At 38.5% G+C, this 19,476-nt stretch overlaps 1 protein-coding gene across 1 annotated transcript; it reads left to right on the top strand.

Moving 5' to 3' along the window:
- The first annotated feature begins 16,371 nt into the window (after positions 1-16,371).
- Positions 16,372-18,956, top strand: LOC142527962 (small nuclear ribonucleoprotein SmD3b-like). Its single transcript, XM_075632970.1, has 5 exons — positions 16,372-16,683; positions 18,017-18,069; positions 18,139-18,205; positions 18,293-18,349; positions 18,588-18,956. The coding sequence occupies exons 1-5, from the start codon at positions 16,525-16,527 to the stop codon at positions 18,648-18,650; spliced, it is 399 nt and encodes a 132-aa protein (XP_075489085.1). The 5' UTR covers positions 16,372-16,524; the 3' UTR covers positions 18,651-18,956.
- The last annotated feature ends 520 nt before the right edge of the window (positions 18,957-19,476 follow it).

The raw sequence follows: 19,476 nt of genomic DNA, 5'->3' as shown, positions 1-19,476 counted from the left end.
AATTGACCATTTTACCCCTGGACTCCAAAATTTCGACCCGAAGCCAACCAAACTTATTAAAACATCTCTAAACATATTTATAAACATTTCATAGATGTAAACTCAAGCTCATTCAGTAACTTTTACGATTCGTTTTAAAACTTGGATCATAGTTCCAATTTTAACCCGAGTCAACCCAAAACTTAACCAAAATTTTTCAAATTTAAGCGATGACTTATTCATACCCTACCAGCACACAAACAAAAAAATCCCAGCCATTTAAAACCCTATAAACTTGGCCGCGCCTTGCTGGAATTTTCTGCACCCCTAAACCCTAAACCCTAACCCTAGTTGCACTCTTGGTAAATAAATCCTAACACTAGTTACCCTCAAAAAGTCCTCTGATTTGCAAAAAATTGCATATCGGTTTAAAATATGACTCCATAAGTAAAAATAGGTCCTCCGATTTGCTAAAAATTGCATATCGGTTTAAAATATGACTCGATAAGTAAAAATACCTTGACAAGGTCCATTTTCGAAAATCTCACATTTATACACCATATATAAAATAATTATTTAATAAAAACATTTTTCTTTAACTCTCCGATCTCCGTTCCTCGTTCGAGCTTAAAATACTACTGAAAGCCCTATTAAATGAAATTTTAACGAACCATGAAATAAAACACATATTCATGTCACAATCATGCATTTAATGAATAAAAAAATAATCAAACATTCATTTTAACAAAACCCTAGATTTGCATGCAGTCAGGTTACGTAGTTCGAATTTCTAGGCCTTAAAATTCCTCCTTTCCTTATATTGAATTTCGTCCTCGAAACTTAAAACGTACCGAATAACTCCGGGTAGCGACTCCTCATTTTGGTCTCAGTCTCCCAAGTAGCCTCCTATTCGGAATGATTCAGCCACTTGACTTTGACCATCTTGATAACCTTGTTCCAGAGCCTCATCTCCAGCCTGTCTAATATCCGGGTAGCTCTTTCCTCGAAAGACAAGTTTGGCGTCAACGACAGAGGCTTGTAATTCAGCACATGCGAAGGGTTCGACATGTACTTCCACAGCATCAAGAAGTGGAACATATTATGAACTCCCGCCAGATTCAGTGGTAATGCAACTCTGTAAGCTAGTGTCCCAACTTTCTCTAGGATCTCGAATGGTCCTATGAATCTAGGACTGAGTTTGCCCTTCTTTCGAATCTCATCACACCCTTCAACGGTGCGACCTTCACGAACACGTGATCACCCACTGCAAACTCTAGATCCATGCACCTTTGATATGCATAGCTCTTCTGTCGGCTCTGAGCGGCCTTCATCCTGTCCCGGATTTTGACCACTAGTTCTGCAGTCTGTCTGACAATGTCTGGACCCAACTCTGATCTTTCCCCTACCTCATCCCAATAGACTAGTGACCTACACTTTCTGCCATAAAGTGCCTCGTATGGAGCCACACCAATAGATGCCTGATAACTGTTGTTGTATGTGAACTCCACGAGGGATAACTTCGGCTCCCAGTTGCCCTGAAAATCGATCATGCAAGCTCTGAGTAGGTCTTCCAAGATCTGAATCACTCTCTCAAACTAACCGTCGGTTTGAGGATGGAAGATTGTAGTGAATAGCAGCTTGGTACAAAATGCCTGATGCACTCTTACAGAATGCAGACATGAATCTCGGGTCCCGGTATGACACGATGGACATTGGAATCCCATGCAGTTTTAATATCTCTGTGATATACAGCTCTATATGCTGAGTCATGGTGAAAGTCTATTTGATCGGTGAAATTGAGCTGACTTGGTGAGCCGATCAACTATCACCCAAATGACATTATACCCTCCAGCTGTCCTCAGTAGCGCTGTCACAAAATCCATGGTGATGTTCTCCCATTTCCACTCAGGAATGGGGGCGGTCTCAGATTTCTTGCATGTCTCTTATGCTCTGCTTTAACCTTCTGACACGTCAAACATTCAGACATGAAACGCAAAATATCTCGCTTCATATCCGGCCACCAGTACAAAGTCTGTAGATCCTTATACATGTTTGTACTCCCTGGATGAATGGAATACGGGGTGCTGTGGGCCTCCTTTATAATATCTGCTATCAGGGAATCACTGCTAGGAACCCACAGTCGGTCACGATATTTGACCATGCCATCCTCAACTGAGTACAACCTTAGGCCCTTGGACTCATCCCTCTGTCTCCACTTCTGTAACCGCTCATCAGAAGTCTGTCGTGCTCAAATCCCGTCTCTCAGTGTCGACTGTAATATCAGTGTAGAAATATTAGGAACATCTCCCTTGACATAAAATGCAAGCTCAAACCTCTGAATATTTGCCTGCAATGGTCTCTGTATCGACAACTGAGCAATCAGTGCATTCTTCCTACTCAGGGCATCCGCAACCACATTAGCCTTACCCGCATGGTAGCTAATGTCGCAGTCATAGTCCTTCACTAGCTCCAACCATCTCCGCTGACTCATGTTCAGATCTTTTTGTGTGAAGAATTACTTCAAACTCTTGTGACCGGTGAAAATCTTGCACTTCTCCCCATTTATATAGTGCCTCCAAATTTTCAGGGCGAATACTACTGCTGCCAGCTCGAGGTCATGAGTCGGATAATCCTTCTCATGAACCTTCAACTGTCTGGACGCGTAGGATATAACTCTGTGATGCTGCATCAAACTTGCGCCCATACCTAGCTTCGAAACATCCGTGTATATCACAAACTCTCCTTGCCCTGATGGCATAGCTATGTAGAACCAACAAAGATTTCTTTTTCGGACTTGCGCTGAAGTCAATGCCTACTTCAGTCTATCAAAAGCTCTCCTGGCACTCTGATCCCCAAATGAATTCAGCATTCTTCTTTGTCAAGGCTGTCATGGGTACCACAATAGAAGAAAAGCTCTTAGTAACTTCCTATAGTACCCAGCCAATCCCAAGAAACTACGTATCTTTGTCACACTCTATGGCATTGGCCAGTCTCTGACTGTCTTGACCTTGCTGGGATCCACCTCGACTCCATCCCTGGAAATGATGTGGCCCAACAATGACACTTTGTCTAGCTATAACTCACACTTGCTAAGCTTGGCATACAACTGTCTGTCGTGAAAAGTCTGTAGCGCGGTTCTCAGGTGCTGACTGTGCTCATCTCTACTCTTTGAATAGATCATAATGTCATCTATAAATACTATGACAAACTGATCCAAATACAGCTGAAATACGTGATTCATGAGATTCATGAAGATCACTGGCGTGTTCGTCAGTCCGAAGGACATCACCATAAACTTATAGTGACCATAACGCGTCCTAGAAATCGTCTTGTGCACGTCAGAATCTCTCATCTTCAGCTGGTGGTATCCTGATCGAAGATCTATCTTCGAAAACACTGATGCTCCCTAAAGCTGATCAAATAGGTCATCGATCCTAGGCATAGGATACTTGTTCTTGACTGTAACCCTGTTCAGTTCTCTGTATTCAATGCAAAGTCGCATGCTGCTGTCTTTTTTCTTCACAAACAGTGCCGGTGCGCCACATGGAGAAAAACTTGGGCGAATGAAATTCTTGTCCAGTAAGTCCTGAATCTGATCCTTCAACTCCTTCATCTCTGCAGGTGCTAGACGATAGGGTGCCTTAGAAATCGGCACCGTACCCGGCATCAGCTCAATGGAAAAGCCCACCTCTCTGTCTGGTGGAATGTCTGACACATCGTCCGAGAAGACACTGGGAAAATCCCTGACCACCTTGACATCCTCCAGTCTTTGACTGACTGGCTCAGACATTGTCACAGTACTCGCTAGGAATGCTTGGCAGCCTCTCCTCATAATGTGATCTCCACCAGACATACGTAACTCTTTAGCTAATACACGTCAACACGAGCATTCTAGTGCGTTGTAGATTCATTTTTAGCCTCTCAGTAAAGAGTTCATTCTTTGACTCCGGCACAGATACAAGAAATGATGTGCGGCATCTGCTGGTTCTGGCTGCCTCAAAAATGAATGACTTACCCTGGGCGGCCGGACAGATACTGACATCCATCTAAAATCTCTCGAAGCTCCGTTCGAAGAAAGCCAGTCCATACCCAAAATAATGTCAAACTCGGGCATCGGTAGCACAATCAAATCTGCCTGTACCATATTTTTCTGTAATCGAAGCTCAAACCTCTTCACTATCTTCGAGGTAAACATCTGATCGTCGGAATGAATCGAAACTTTGAATCTCAAATCCATGGCCTCTGGTATGATCCCTAATTGCTTGGCAAATGTCTCGGATATAAATGAATGTGTAGCTCTAGAATCTAGCAATACATACGTGGCTACACCTGAAATAAATATCCTTCCTGCGACAATACATACTATCAAATCCAATCGTGTTGAGACTTAAGGAAATTTTCTATCATTAATTACCCAAATTCTCGAAAATTTCCATTTTAGTCCTAGAAATCCTTCGAAAATTACACCATTTGACCCTAATAAATTTCGGAAATTGCATTTTCAACCCTAAAGTTTCGAATTTTCTTCAATTTGGCCCTTCATTCTTTCAAAAATCGCATTCTAGCCCCATAAAAATTGGAATCTAAGTCAATTTAGGCTCTAAATTTTGACAATCATTAATTTAATCCAAAAAATAGGAAAACAGCCTCTCTTTATCGAGAATTTTCCGAACAACCCCTCAACTTTTGATTTTTGCAATTTAGTCTTTATAAATTTTCGGTTATTTCAATTTGACCCTTAAGTCTCTTAATTAAGTCAATTCAACCCTTAAGTCCACATATTAGAACATACAACCTACTTTATTCTAAGTTTTCAATCCCAAAAGTAATCCCATCAACCAATCTAATATTTCATGTAATCGAGGCGATAAATAAAAAATTTAAACAAGATTGTTACCGGTGATCAGTGTCGAGTCTGGCTCAACCTCCATCTTCTCGTCATGCATCACATAGGCTCTGCTAGTTGTAGGGCTCGTATTCCTAGGCAGTCAGCTGCTTTGTGGCCCTCCTCCTTGCAAATAAAAAAGGTCCCCCACATGCACTTACCGTAGTGGAACAGGTTGCACTGCTTGCAATGTTGTCTCTCATCCGGCTTAGGAGATCCTGGAGCCTGTGGTGGCTTCTGTTGTCCCGGTTTCTTGAACTGTCCCTAGGGATTTTGCTGCCCCTGATTCCTAGTCTGCTCTGTAAACTGTTTCTTCTGCGGCTGTGAGCTGTGCTGGGCCTGATGCCTCTTTCGCTGCATCTCCGCATTAATATCCCTCAAGTTCTATTCTGCACGAAAAGCACATGGCAGCATCATAGGTAGCCAGCCTCATCAGCATGAAATCCTGGCGTATAGTGGGTTTGATGCCATCCATAAAGTGCCTCAACTTCTCAGCTGCATACCTCGCAATAAGGGGAACAAAATGACAGCCTTGATCGAATCTCCTAATAAACTCGGCAACAGACAAGTCCCCCTGTCGGAGACTCATAAACTCTCATGTCAGGCGTCCCCTGACGTCAGCCGGAAAGTACTTATTGTAGAAGATGTCCTTAAACTGATTCCACGTGAGGATAGCCAAATCCATCTCATGCGCTGCTCCTTCCCACCACAAGGATGCATCATCCCTCAGTATATACGTGGCGCATCTGACTCTGTCCCCATCTCTCATGTCCAAATACTAGAAGTGCAGCTTCAGTGATCGAATCCAACCCTCTGCTACAAATGGGTCAGCAGTACCCCGGTACTCCTTCGGGTTGAGCTCGTATATATCAGTCTGGGGTTTCGGAGCCTGCTGCGCATGCTCCATAAGTCGCGCTATCCCCTACAAAATCCAGGTATCTGTGTCTCGTGGAGGTTGTGGTGGAAAGTCTCTGTCGCCTTCAGGATTATCATCCTGCATGTCCGTGCTAGGGGCCCATCTAGAAGGCATAATATCTGAATATAGTCCAAATTCTAAACGTAACCCATCATGCAATTCAATCTAGCTTTCAATATTTAATCCCTAAATCATTTAAATAGCTAAAAGTGTACTGTAAAACATATATCAGGTAACATGCAGGTGACAACATTAAACTATTTAAAACTTTTAAACTTACAGACTTGAGGCTTGACGACTGAGTTTCTGAAGCTGGCGGTGGCACAAACTATTTACAAGACATTTGCTCTGATACCAACTGTAACTTATACTACTAAAATAATACTATAATTTTTTTAAAAAAACTAATTTCTAAATTATCATACACATGCATGCAATAAAATAAATCAATCATGCATTTTAAAAAGTCATTCAACTACTGAGTAGAAATAACTGCAGTTAAATAAATCTAAATATAATCCCTTCATAGTCTACTATTTTGAAAGAAACTGAACACTTGCCAAATCATCAACATACACAAAGATGCAAAACTTATTAAACATTGTTTCACCCCTCACTCATAAACATAAAGTGCGGAAAAACATAAAGTCCTCGGGTTATCGTGCGCACTACCAGCTCCGCCTACTCAGTCTTCGGCACCTCCAATCTCTACCTCATCATGCTCACCTTTATCAATCACATCTAGTGAGTCTCAAGACTCAATACATCTGTACCGATATAACAAGTACGTATACATAACATGAAATAGTGAAAAGTATTTAATTAAATTAAACTTCATAATCTTAAAAGCATGAACTTAAAAATACTGTAACATAAACATATTCAAATGTATCTCTTCATTTAATCATATATGTGTTCATTTTTCCTTTATTGAATTCAGATAATTGGTTGTGACTTTCGTATCAGCTCTAAGTCGATGGATCCATCTACGTATAACCGCGATACTTGGCGGCGGGGACATCAGCGACAGTTTTACCCATTCACTGAGCCTCGGCCTTATATGTTCGTGTTCGTGTTAGTCACAACCAACTCACCTGCTTCAAAACATGTCATCGTATTCATCACTATTAAAATTCATGCATATACATACATTTTCTTAAAACCAAGCATTTTCCGTATTTTCATAAAAATTCATGTTCATAATAGACATATACATTTTAAACATACATTTTGGTGATCAGGACGCTGCCAGGACTGTTAACTCGACCCCGGTGCAAAATGACAATTTTGCCCCTGGAAATCCTAGTTGACCATTTTACCCCTAGACTCCAAAATTTCAACTCGAAACCAACCAAACTTATTAAAACACCTCAAGAAATATTTATAACCATTTCCTAGACTTAAACTTGAGCTCATTCAGTAAATTTTACGATTCGTTTTAAAATTTGGACTCGGGTCCCGGTTTTAACCTGAATCAACCCAAAACTTAACCAAATTTTCCCAAAATTAAGCCATGACTTATTCATACCATATTAGCCTCTAAAAAAAAATCTCAGCCATTTAGAACTCTCTAAACTCGGCTGTACCTTACTGGAATTTTCTGCACACCTAAACCCTAACCCTAGTTGCGCTCTTGGTACCATAATCGATCCTAGCCCACACCAGCTCGGCCCCGACCTGACCAGATACCATAGGTCTGCGCTTGAACCCCTCCTAGACAAATGTAACTCGGGTTAAAGGTCCCATGCATGCAGCCTTGCGTGATTCACCCGGAGTACCCTCAAACGCGAGTCCTTTAGCACCTATGGCCTTTGAACCGAACCTGGACCAAGACAGCTACGCTGCTAGCCATATAGACCATGGTTAGGACTCTCCAGGGTCTGCACCATAGCTCGGCTCGACCCTTGCACAACCACCTCTCCTCCTCAGCCCGATCTACACCTAGTCGTCCTCAGCAAAACAAGATATGGTCGGCCCTTACATTAACCGACCCCAACACCATCTATACACCTAGTCCTCTCCGATCGTGACGTGTACATCCCTTAGGAGTCGAGATCTAGAATCCCCTTACACACAAGCAATGGAAAACGTGAGTAACATGTCACAAAGTAAGCATATTTCGTGTCAAAATAATGTAAATCCAATGCACATGATAGTTATAATATTTCTTTATTCAAAAATACAAATAAACATATATTGATGTGAATGATGAGAAACACGAGGTATATGACGTGCCTTTGCGTATATACACTCGAAAACCATGGATATAATCGCGTAGAACGAGTACCGGAAGGACGGGGAGGAGTTCCTTTGAAAAGTTTTCAGAAAAGCCAAGGGGAATAGCTGCTGAAGTTCATGAAAATCTACTGCTGGAGTAGGGAGAGGGGCGGCTGGAATGTGTGTGTGGTGTTTATGGTTTTGGGAAGTAGGGTTAGTTATAATAATTAGTTAATAATGGACCCTTAATTAAAATAATGAGGTTGAGTAGGATTTTAGGCTCATTCTGAATTAAAATAGTCCCATTAAGCCGAAACACTCCCGTAAAATTTTTGTTTAGGTACATTTCTGAAAATATTGCCTGAACCCTCAAAAAGTCCTCCGATTTGCTAAATATTGCATACCGATTTAAAATATGACTCGATAAGAAAAAATACCTTAACAAGGCCTATTTTCAAAAATCTCACATTTATACACTATATATTAAATAATTAAAAATAATTATTTAACAAAATCATTTTTCCTTAACTGTCCCCGATTTCTATTTCTCGTTTGAGCATAAATACTACTAAAAGCCCTATTAAATAAAATCTTAACAAACTATGAAATAAAACACATATTCATGTCACAATTATGCATTTAACGAATAAAAAATAATTAAACATTCATTTTAAGAAAAGTCTAGATTTGCATGAAGTCAGTTTACGTCATTCGAATTTCTAGATCTTACATATAATATCATCGACAGAATTGGATTTCGAGTCTCCTAAGAGAAATTATTAAAACTCAAAAATTACTTAGAAAAAGGCAAAACACGATTTCGGAGACCTAAAATACCGAATTAGGGATCCAATTTCCCTTGGAAAAATCTGACATTTTGCCACATTTTTTAGAATTTTACCAGATAGAACTGATACTATTTAATGTCACATCCAGTCACCGGAGCATATTGACACCATCATTGTTCAACAATTTAATATTGAAAACAATAAATTTTGTTGTACAGTATACATCCATACCAATCTTTTTTTTTTTTCATAAATAAGCATTGCATTTGCGATGAAACTAAAAAAATGCCAAATGCGGAAGTGATTACAAATTTGAAATTACATTAACTTGGCAGAAAATATAATCTTGAGTTGATCTACATCACCAACCCTAGAACTTGTTTTGCCCTTCATCATCCAACTCATCTAGGGAGGAGAGTGTAAGAGGTGTGTATTTTGTGAAATAATCAGCAAATAGTGGTCGATCGAGCACATATATAAAATACATACGAAATTTTTGAACATGGACACGTATTAATAGGAAATAAAGCATATCATGAACGCGAAGTACTGAAATTTCATCTACTTCCGTAGTTTACTGATATATGTTCTTAATTGTTAATCATCTACATGGAATGGCCATAAAAAAAATTATAATTCCACCGTGTATGAGCCAATGCTTGAAACATAATTCTCAAAACTGAGCACGAAATAAAGGAACATGCTAAATTGAAGTTTTCAAAACGTAACATATAACAAGAAATATCATACGTGTATATATATTTTTAAAAAACATAAGCTCACTATCATTCATTGATAAAAAAATGAAGAAAACTTACTGGAATTGCTTGAATATGTCCTTCATTCTACTCGAGAATGACATGCCTCTTGTTCAGACTTTGAGAAACACTATGACAGAACTTTGGCTTGCAAGTGTTGCTTGAAAAAAAATGGATAAAACTCTGTTGTTGAAGGGTACTCGACAACTAGGGAATTGCTGCTAGTTTTTGGTGTGTCTTCTTTCAGAATTTGAAACGTATTTACATGGCCATAATCAACCTTGAATTTGGTCGTTACAAGTTTGAAATTGCTCCATTATACTGTCAATTACAACAAGAATTAAGCTATTAGAGGTTATAAATATGGGGTCAAAAGTTTTTGAAATTTTACTTGTCAGACCCCATATCAGCCCATGGCCCAAATTCATGGGCTGCAAGTGACTAATTTGTGGGCTACAATGTTCAAGTTCAGGTAGTCACATAGGCCACTAGACCAATTCAAAAATATTGTGCTTCTCCCAGAGTGTCTAGTTTGCCCATAGGTTGTATCAGCAGAGGAAGAGGCATCAACTTTAAGCCGCCAAATTTTTAAATCAAATGTCTTCAGTGAAAAAATCCGCAACAACAATCTTACCAGCCCAGGCAACAGTAGTAGTAGCAACATCGACCAAAGCAGTTTGAAAACCCTTAAGTTTCCCTCTCTGATAGGATCGATTGACGTGTCAAGAGTGTTTAGAAGGGGGGGTTGAATAAACACTCTCAATTAATATTGGTCTTATCGAATTTTTGAGTTCAGTTTGGTGAAAAACTGATTCTCGGAATCTTGTTGGTCAATATCAATCAGTTAAACTGAGGTAGTTGCGGAAGGTAACTGACTGACAAATAGAATACAGAACTGAAATAAAATACACAAGGATTGTTTCTGGATGTTCGGAGAATTCAATTACTCCTACGTCACCCCTTCTATCACAAGGATAGAATTTCCACTAAAAGACTTTGATCCAATACAACACTTGTACAGACCCACTTCAGTTAGGACTTACCCACTGCCTAAACTGAAACTCTTAGTATTACAAAATGATCTCTGTGCATAACTGATCTTAGCACTATTGAATTAACAAATATTACAGAGTGCTAGTTTGCTCAACTTGTAGCCTTGATTGCTACGAATAAATCAAGTAAGAGTGAGCTGAGATTTTGACAGAGTAATAGCAAGTTTTGAATGATGTATCGTCACTTCTTCTTTTTCTTCTGTCATATTTATACTCTTCTTTTCCAACGGTAATCTTGAGATAAATTTGAATCTTTGTATCCATTGGTTTCCACTTGATTATTCGTTCGATATTGTTTGCTTCATTTATTGTAATTCGGCGTCTTAATTGCTTTGTTCGGAATGCGTTGTTTTAAGTAGTCTTGGTTGTTGTGCGGTGCTCTTGTAATCTGTTATGTCTTCTTTGTTCTTTCCCGAGACATCTTCAGTTCAGAGACTTTGAGGCATTCGGCTGAATGTTTTAACTGATCAGTTCCAACTGATCAGTTTACTCTGTATCATTGTATCAGCTGATTTCAGTTGATAAGTTCAGTTGCCGAATTTGATTGCGCGTATCAGTTGATTCATATTTTGTTAATCGATTGATTCATGTTTTTTCAAACTCCAGAATCTAGTTTCCAACACTCTCCCATAAAAAAAAAAAAAAAAACCAGATGAGAGATATGTTCTTTTACCTAGAATTCTTTTTACTTAGAAATATTTTGTTCTCAGAAAAATTTATGTATAGGTTCTTTTGATATACATTTATTTCTCTGATACAATACCATGTAACTATAAACATTGACTGGTTATCAGTAAGATTATAGTTATACTCTGATCTAATTAAATCTCTCATTTACTGTAAGATCATCATGATTTACTACTTATTTTATTCAGCTAGTTTAGCATTGTCTTTATATAAAAAATAATAATAATTTGTAAGATCAAGATCAGTTTTGGATACTAAAATACTTAAAGAATTGTGAACTAACCTCGTGATGCAGCCGAACCATATCGAGCCAACGTTTTTATCATATCAGAGATAATATCAATGCCTTAGTACTCCTCGTATTATAAATCATAGAATAACAGTTCAATTCTATCAGATCAGAGTAATAAGAAGTGTACAGATCAAAGTTCCATCGAGAGTGACTATCTGATCAACGTTCAGTGTATAATATTACATCTCTCGTTGACTAGCAAGAGCTTGTAAAGATTTAAGTAATATATCCATCAATCAGAAGACAATCATTAGAGCATCAGATTAGTAAACCAATAAATTAAGCTAACCAAATCTTCAAACGATCAAAGAAGTTTAAAGTTCAACATATCAGAGCAATTCTTCAAAGAATATTTCATCATAAGTTCTTCTCAAAGCAAAGTAATACATTGTATTAGAAAATCTAAGAACTCTAGATCGAAAAATTCACTTTGAGTAGTTAGTTCAATAACAATGCTCTTGAATCTTTCATCGAGCTCGTTCATGCATTCTCCAAACTTCATCTTGATTTCTTTTCAAAATTTTGCATGTAAACGGTGAGTTTTTTCTCTCTTTTTTTTTTTTTGTCATTAACTTCACAGAACTGGGTTAACTTCTCATAGATTTATTTTGCTATGGAGAACATCTTGATTTTACTGAACATATTCTTGTTCACTTCTTGTAAAGAATATCTTTTGTAACGTTGTTTAGATTGGAATTTCTTTTGTCATTGGTTGTTCATTCCATTTTTGGATTTTCAACTATTTGAAGAAAAAAGCGTAGGAAAGTCGTCTCCCGATCGTCTCTATCGTTCCCTCGCACCAAAAATCGAGTTTTAGATATTTAAATCGCAAAGGCACACCCTTAACATTGTTTTTCTCATCTCTCACACCCTATTACGAATTTTTATTGTAATTACATGGTATATTATGGATCTATTGATATGCATTGGTTTCACATGGTTTTACATAAACATGTTAGATTTTCTGGTCTTGAAACTCACATTGTTGATATGGTAGGAGGGCTGCCAGGGTTTGGTTGTGTAAGAGACAATGTGCAGGAGGTTTAGAAGGGTTTCAGGGCTGTGACCAGTTCTGGAACGTGTTGTGTAGGGGACCTGAAGCATAGTTTGTTGGGCACCATGAGGTGCATCAAACGAAACTCCAATGAGCTGCAATAGCTCGTGTTCTAAGAATGTAACCAGCGATGGATTAAATCAAGTTTTGGTTCAAACCAAGCGGAAAACACTTGAAGTAATCCTTCGTTAAGAAACACTGATATGTTTTATATTCTGTGTAACTGAATAACTGAAAATGTAGGGAATCAGTTGAGACATATATCAGTTCAGGTATGGTGAAAACTGAACTGTCAGTTTGAGAACAGTAGTTAAACAATTAAATACCCAATATATGTTTATGGATGTTCGAAGACTTCAACTGCTCCTACGTCACCCCTTCTACCTTCTCGGGTAGGATACACTAGAAGACTTTGATCAATTACAACAAGTGTAATAACCCACCCAGCTTAGGATTTACCCAACTGCCTAACTGAACTCCTAGACTTGATTGAAATTAGCACCTTCCAGTAAACACTTGTTTAACATCTGTGTGTCAAAGATTACATACACAAGTTTATTATCTTTGTGCAAGACTGTATTTGGGTGGTGGAGTGTGTGTGTGAGAACTGAACAATGAACACTATCAAAAAGTGTTCTTACACACTGAGGGAATTGTGCTTCTGAACTAAGCTTGATGACACGATGAGGTGTTCCCTCTAGGCAATTTGCTTCTAGAAAGCTGATATGCAATATGTGTGCCCTTTCTATTGTTTTTTCACACACTTGTTGTTCTTCTTCTTGTTGTTGGTCTTCAAAGATATTCTATTATAGACGGGTAACTGATCGTATAGTGAGACACAACAATTGTATCCATTGCCGCTTGAATGTGTTCCTTGAAATTCGTGTTTCGGCTTTTCCGAACTCTATGCTGGAACATTTTGTCTTTAATCTTTGCAGCAACGTCCATTATTGTACCTTTGATCGTACAGATGCTTTTGTACCCTTGTGCGTAGCTGGAATCTATTTAGATAAGCTTGTCTTGATCTGCAACTGATTGATTCCTAACTGGTCATCTGATCTGATCTTCAGTTGGGCTGCTGAAATTAGTTGACTCGTTAGTTGAACTGATTTCACTCTTTCAGTTGAACTGGTCAGCTTGACTCTTTATCAGTTGAGCTCTTCATCAAATGGCCGGGCTTCTGAAGTTCTACTGTTGAACCACCCATCAGCTGGACAATCAGTTGAACTGTTCTTTGATATATCAGTTGAGCTAATTCAATTTGAACAATCAGCTGACACTTTCAGTTCGCATCTGTTAGCTTCAATTTTGGCTCGATAATTGATCAGTTTGAACCTGATAGGTTCCAGCTTCCTGACCACTTAAGTAAATCATTAGAAACAAAAATAACAAGTTTTTTAACATCAAAATCAAGATTGCGAACATGAAATGTTCCAACAGGACCTGAGTGAATTCTTCATGACTTGGTTTGTTGGAGGTTTTAGGGCGTGTAATGCTTGTGTGATTGAGGGGCTGTGCGTGCGGCTTACGGACAATGACCAGAGGGTTTGGGAGACTCGTGTAGCGGGCCTAGATGGATTAAAACACTCCTGGTATGGTGCAGGGCCTTGACTAATCGGATTCCTTGTTTGAGGGAGGTTAGCGTCGCGGCGCTAAATGGAGCTCGAGCCACGATACTTGTGGCACCGCAACACTAATGTATAGCGCCTAGGCGCTTACCCAGCGCCGCAGCACTACACAACCAACGCCTAGGCGCTAGCCCAGTACAAGTGTTTTAAAGATTTTAGTGGACATTACTCATTTTGGGTGTTCTAGCAGGTTATGTCAACATGTCTGAGTTTATAGATGGTTTAAGTTGGGTCATATGGGGTTTGGTTTGGAGTCTTTGAACTATGGTTTAATTTTAGTTAAGTTTCGGGTTGCTTCAGAATAAAACCGGGACTTCGATCCTAATTTATAGACGAATTATAGAATTTAGTACATGAGCTCAAGTTTAAGTTTAAGAAACGATTAAAAATACGTTTTAAGGTATTTTTATAAGTTTGGATGGTTTCAGGTCGCAATTTTAAGGTGCAGGGGTAAATTGGTCAAATTAGGTTTTCATTGGCAAAATGGTCATTTTGCACCCGAGTTATGGTAGCGGTCCTGGCAATGTCCTAACAATTGAAAAGCATATTTAAAATGTTTATGTGAATTATGAACATGTATTTTTACGTTAATGTTAGAAACACGTTGTATGCTTGGTTTTAAGAAAATTTATATATATGCATGAGTTTTACAAGTGATGAATACGATGACACGTTTTTGAAGGAGGTGAGTTATTTGTGACTAATACGAGCACGAACACGAACACAAACACGAGCATGTAAGGCCAAGGCTCGGTGGATGGGTAAAACTATCCCTGATGTCCCCATCGCCGGGTACCGTTGTTATACGTTGATGGATCCATCGACTCAGAGCTGATACGAAAGTTACAACTAATTTTCTGAATTCAATAAAGGAAAATGAACACTGTATATGTATGACACGATTTGATATGACTCGACATGTTTACGTTCATGTTTACGTTTTTTTAAGGATCACGAAACTTATTTTAATTACAGTACTTTTCACTGTTGCATGATATGTATATGTACTTGTTATAACGGTCTAGGTGGGTTGAGTCTTTAGACTCAGTAGGTGTGACTGGTGCATGTGAACAGTTTGTTGATGAGGAGACTGGAGGCGCTGAAAACTGAGTAGGCTGAGCTGGAGGTGCATGTGAAAACCCGAGGACCTGGCATTTCTTCCGCACGTTACGATTTTTGAGGCATGAGTTTAGACAGTATTTTTAAATGTTTATGAATTTTAATACATCGTTGATTTGACAGATTTTTGAAAACATGTTTGAGTTTTCTTTTGAAACAGTTGACTGTGAGATCAATTACAGTTTTAAGATTTGTCAAATGCGATTATTTTTATTCAGTGGTCATGGTTGACTTATTTTATGTATATGAGTTTGTGTATATTTTCAGTCATAGTTTTTAAAAAAATTTCTCAGTAGTATTTAAGAAGAAGACGTTTCAGTTTGTATCAGAGTTCGACATCTCTTAGTACGGTGTGGTTCGGGGACGAACCAAACGGAAGCTGGTGGGCATGTGAGGCCCGGGGTCGAAGAGGGAGAGGGGTGATCGTCGGTGCTATGCGGTTGCACGGATAATGAGCGGCTCCTGGCAGGCTTCTAAGTGAAGAATGAATTAACCGATCTTACACTGGAAAGAGAGGGATTCCAAAACTGTTCAGGTATGAGACTGTGCAGTTGAGAATGACTTAAAAGATTTGATAGGTACTACTCATATCATGAAAGTGCATCTTCTTTTCGGTAGCTCATCACATAAGAACTCCAAAGTTAAGCGTGCTCGACTTGGGGACAATTTTGGGATGGGTGACTCCTGTGAAGTTTTCTATGTTGTATGCAAGTGAGGATATAATATAAGTACGCTGGAAAGACTCGTTTTGATACAGTGAGGACAGTCGTCGAATATGAGGCGTTAAAATATCTTTCTGCATCTTGTTGGAGGCAGCTGACTGTGAAAAGCAATAAAACCCCTTGGTTTTGATGATATGAGAAGGCAGCTTGAGAAGTTACAATACTTTGAAATGATTAATATATTAATATTAATATATATATAGCTAATTTTAATTTTTGAAGGTTTACCATCAGTTTAATTGAATTATGCACATTACATCGCTAAAGTGGTGTGTATAAACAAAAGTCGTCATTCTAGTGATTGTGGGAACAGGTGCCCTAATTTCTCTCCTCTTACTCTCGTCCCGACTCACGTTGCGTACTAATTTTACTGTAATTTCTGGAAATCCATTTGGCGGTTATAATTATCGAGAAATCAAGAATAATAATGAGTCGGAGTTTGGGGATCCCGGTGAAGTTGCTTCACGAGGCGTCGGGGCACATTGTGACGGTGGAGCTTAAGAGCGGCGAGCTTTATCGCGGAAGCATGGTGGAGTGCGAGGACAACTGGAATTGCCAGCTCGAAAACATCACTTACACTGCTAAGGTACTTTCATTGACTTCTCGATCGTGAAATTTGGCTTGCAAGCTTTCTTTTTTTGTTTGGTGTTTTGTGATTTTTTATGCCATTAAGTTGCAATATATTTCCAAAACCCTGGGTAGAGAATTATATACGTGTGATGTAAAACCATGTATAAAAAGATTATGTGATGAGAAGAATTGCTTCTCTATCTTTCCTGCTTTGCGTTTGTACGAGTGTCTCTTAGCCCTGCAGAGGAAATAAATATATATGCCTTAGTTTGATGAAAAAAGTTCCAATTAGTTTAGAAAGAGAAAAAAAAACTGAAATGAGAGTAATATATTCCTCATTTGACGCACACTTCTTTCAAGCTTTACACTTCAAGATCACATCCCATGGTATCTTTGATGATTTCATGTTTTAGATGTATCCTAAAATTAGTTTAGTTTCTACGAAATGTAGCTTTCTAAATATTTAGTCAATCACATCATTCATGAAACATTTCTCGTTCGGAAATATGTGGCTTTACATAATTGGGGAAAGGGGGAATCAGACCATTGGCCTCTTCGTTAAGAAGCATTTTGCAAATAAAGTGTGTATTTTTTATGTTCATTCATCCTATATTTCATTTATTATTTCTACTACTTAATTATCTTTATTTTTTACATTAATTTCTGTAAAAATACTATCTGCATCCCAAATTTAATGTTATGTTTGCACGACCAACATACCAAACTTGGCCAATTTTTGAACAGTAATTTTGAATTTATTTTAAAATTTTGTACTAAGTTTTGAAAGTTTAGAGTTATAGAAAATTTATAATCTTAGATAGATTACGGTTATTCCTGTATGAAATATGTCATAAAGGGGATTGGATGAGTATTGTATAAATATGTATAAAGTCTTGGATTTTTGGAACTGAGGGAAGGGGCTAGGGTGAGGGTGCGGCTACAATTGTTCCCCCACTAAGGTGGACCTGCTCCGCCTACGATATCCAATTCTTGTTGTTTCTTGTTCTTTTATATAAAAAAGAACTGGTTTGTTTATATGGTACTCTATAAAAGGTCCCCTTGGACTGATCATTCCTTTCTTTTGCATTGTGATAGAATTTAATCTGGTTTTCAAAAGACAATTTTTACTTTCAAGTTATTTGTTTATTGATATGTATAGGAACCTACGAAGATATTGCTTCTACAAATTTATATGACCAGTATGATTATGTATTGAGATGCAAATTCATTAAAAAAATTTGTTGTCCCTATTCTAAATAATGTAAGTAATGTAATTAAGAATAAGACTAGTATGTGAAGTGCGCTTCAAGTGCTTACAGGTTTAATTCAATCACATCCTTCACTTGCAGGATGGGAAGGTCTCACAACTTGAGCATGTTTTCATTCGAGGCAGCAAAGTCAGGTATTTTGAGCTCTTTTGCTTGGGGTTGTTTTTTTGCTTTCCGATATTATTCACACTCAATTTTACCAGGTTCATGGTGATTCCAGATATGCTTAAGAATGCTCCAATGTTTAAACGTTTGGAAGCTAGGATCAAGGTCTGTCTGGTTGCTGTTATGTTTGTTTTTCTGATTTCCTTTTTCTGCTGGCAGTTTTTCTTATCAATTTGATTTCTATATCTGAAGGGAAAAGGTTCAGCTCTTGGAGTTGGACGTGGGAGAGCTGTTGCCATGCGAGCTAGAGTAAGTTTTGCATCCTTGACGTGGTTTCTACTTTCTAGCTGTGGCTTGTGATCCAAAGCACTTATCGGAGTCATCTTCATCTGTACGATCTTTCGGATCGTAAATTATCTGTTCGCACAAACAAAATAAACAAGAAAAATGGGACTTTTTAAACCTCAGAAAAATAATGATTGCCCTTTTAGAAGTCAATTCGGTACATTAAACTGCTCTGACTCTTGATTTTTTTTCTTGTTGGCAGGCTCATGCTGCTGGCCGTGGAGCCGTGCCTGGTAGAGGTGTCGTGCCACCTGTGCGTAGGTGATGTTATCCTTTATGTGGTGTCACGGCATCAAGTGCATTTGGACACTGCCCATTCATGGTGATGCTTGGTTTTTATTTATCTGGGAAGCAACTTGTTTTAGAATATAGCTGTAACTGCAATCTGTAGCTAGGACCTAAAGTGGAATTTTGGATGTTTAAGTTTGTTTCAATCCTTAACTTTGAGAAGGCGCTGGCAGTTTTATTCTATCTACATTGAAGTTGAGAAACTGTAGTAAAAATGAAGAACTTGGGGGTCATTTTTTGTTTACTGTCTCATTAAGGCCATGAAGTGAGTTGTGTTCTTTTAGCAATTCGTTCAGCTTTTATGGCTTGCAATTCTCGCGCAGCTATGCTTTTTTAAGATCCAACCCCAAAGTGAAGATGTGCAGTCCTGGTAGCAGAAGAATCTGATGCCAAATTGAATATCCTGCATGTATTTAGGTTAAGGAATCTCTATATTTTCCTTGTAGCAGATAAATCCGCTATGAACCGTCCTCCGGCATAAACAGGCAACCTGTACTAAGAATATTTCCAACTTTTCACGCTGCAACTGTTTGATGATGCATTCTAAGGATATTGAATCAGTGTAGCACTGGTAGAACCCATGCAAATGGAAAACCCCGAGGCAAAAGGAATTCTTAGGAGGAAGGTGAAAAAAAATAGAAAAAAACTTCTAAGAAATTGTTGGAGCATACTGGTCTCCCCATGGGTGAAGGGAGAGACTAGATATCTTCTGCATGTAAGTGCATATGGGTGATCGGTTTGCCCAGTGTTCCAAAAGAAAAGCTCGGTTAAGCATGATTAAGCGAGAAAAAACTTGGCTTTGA

Source organism: Primulina tabacum, chromosome 15 (genome assembly GCF_025594145.1).
Source record: "Primulina tabacum isolate GXHZ01 chromosome 15, ASM2559414v2, whole genome shotgun sequence".
Lineage (NCBI taxonomy): Eukaryota > Viridiplantae > Streptophyta > Magnoliopsida > Lamiales > Gesneriaceae > Primulina > Primulina tabacum.
Note: the sequence above shows the minus strand (reverse complement) of the source record. Positions and strands in the feature narration are given on the sequence as shown.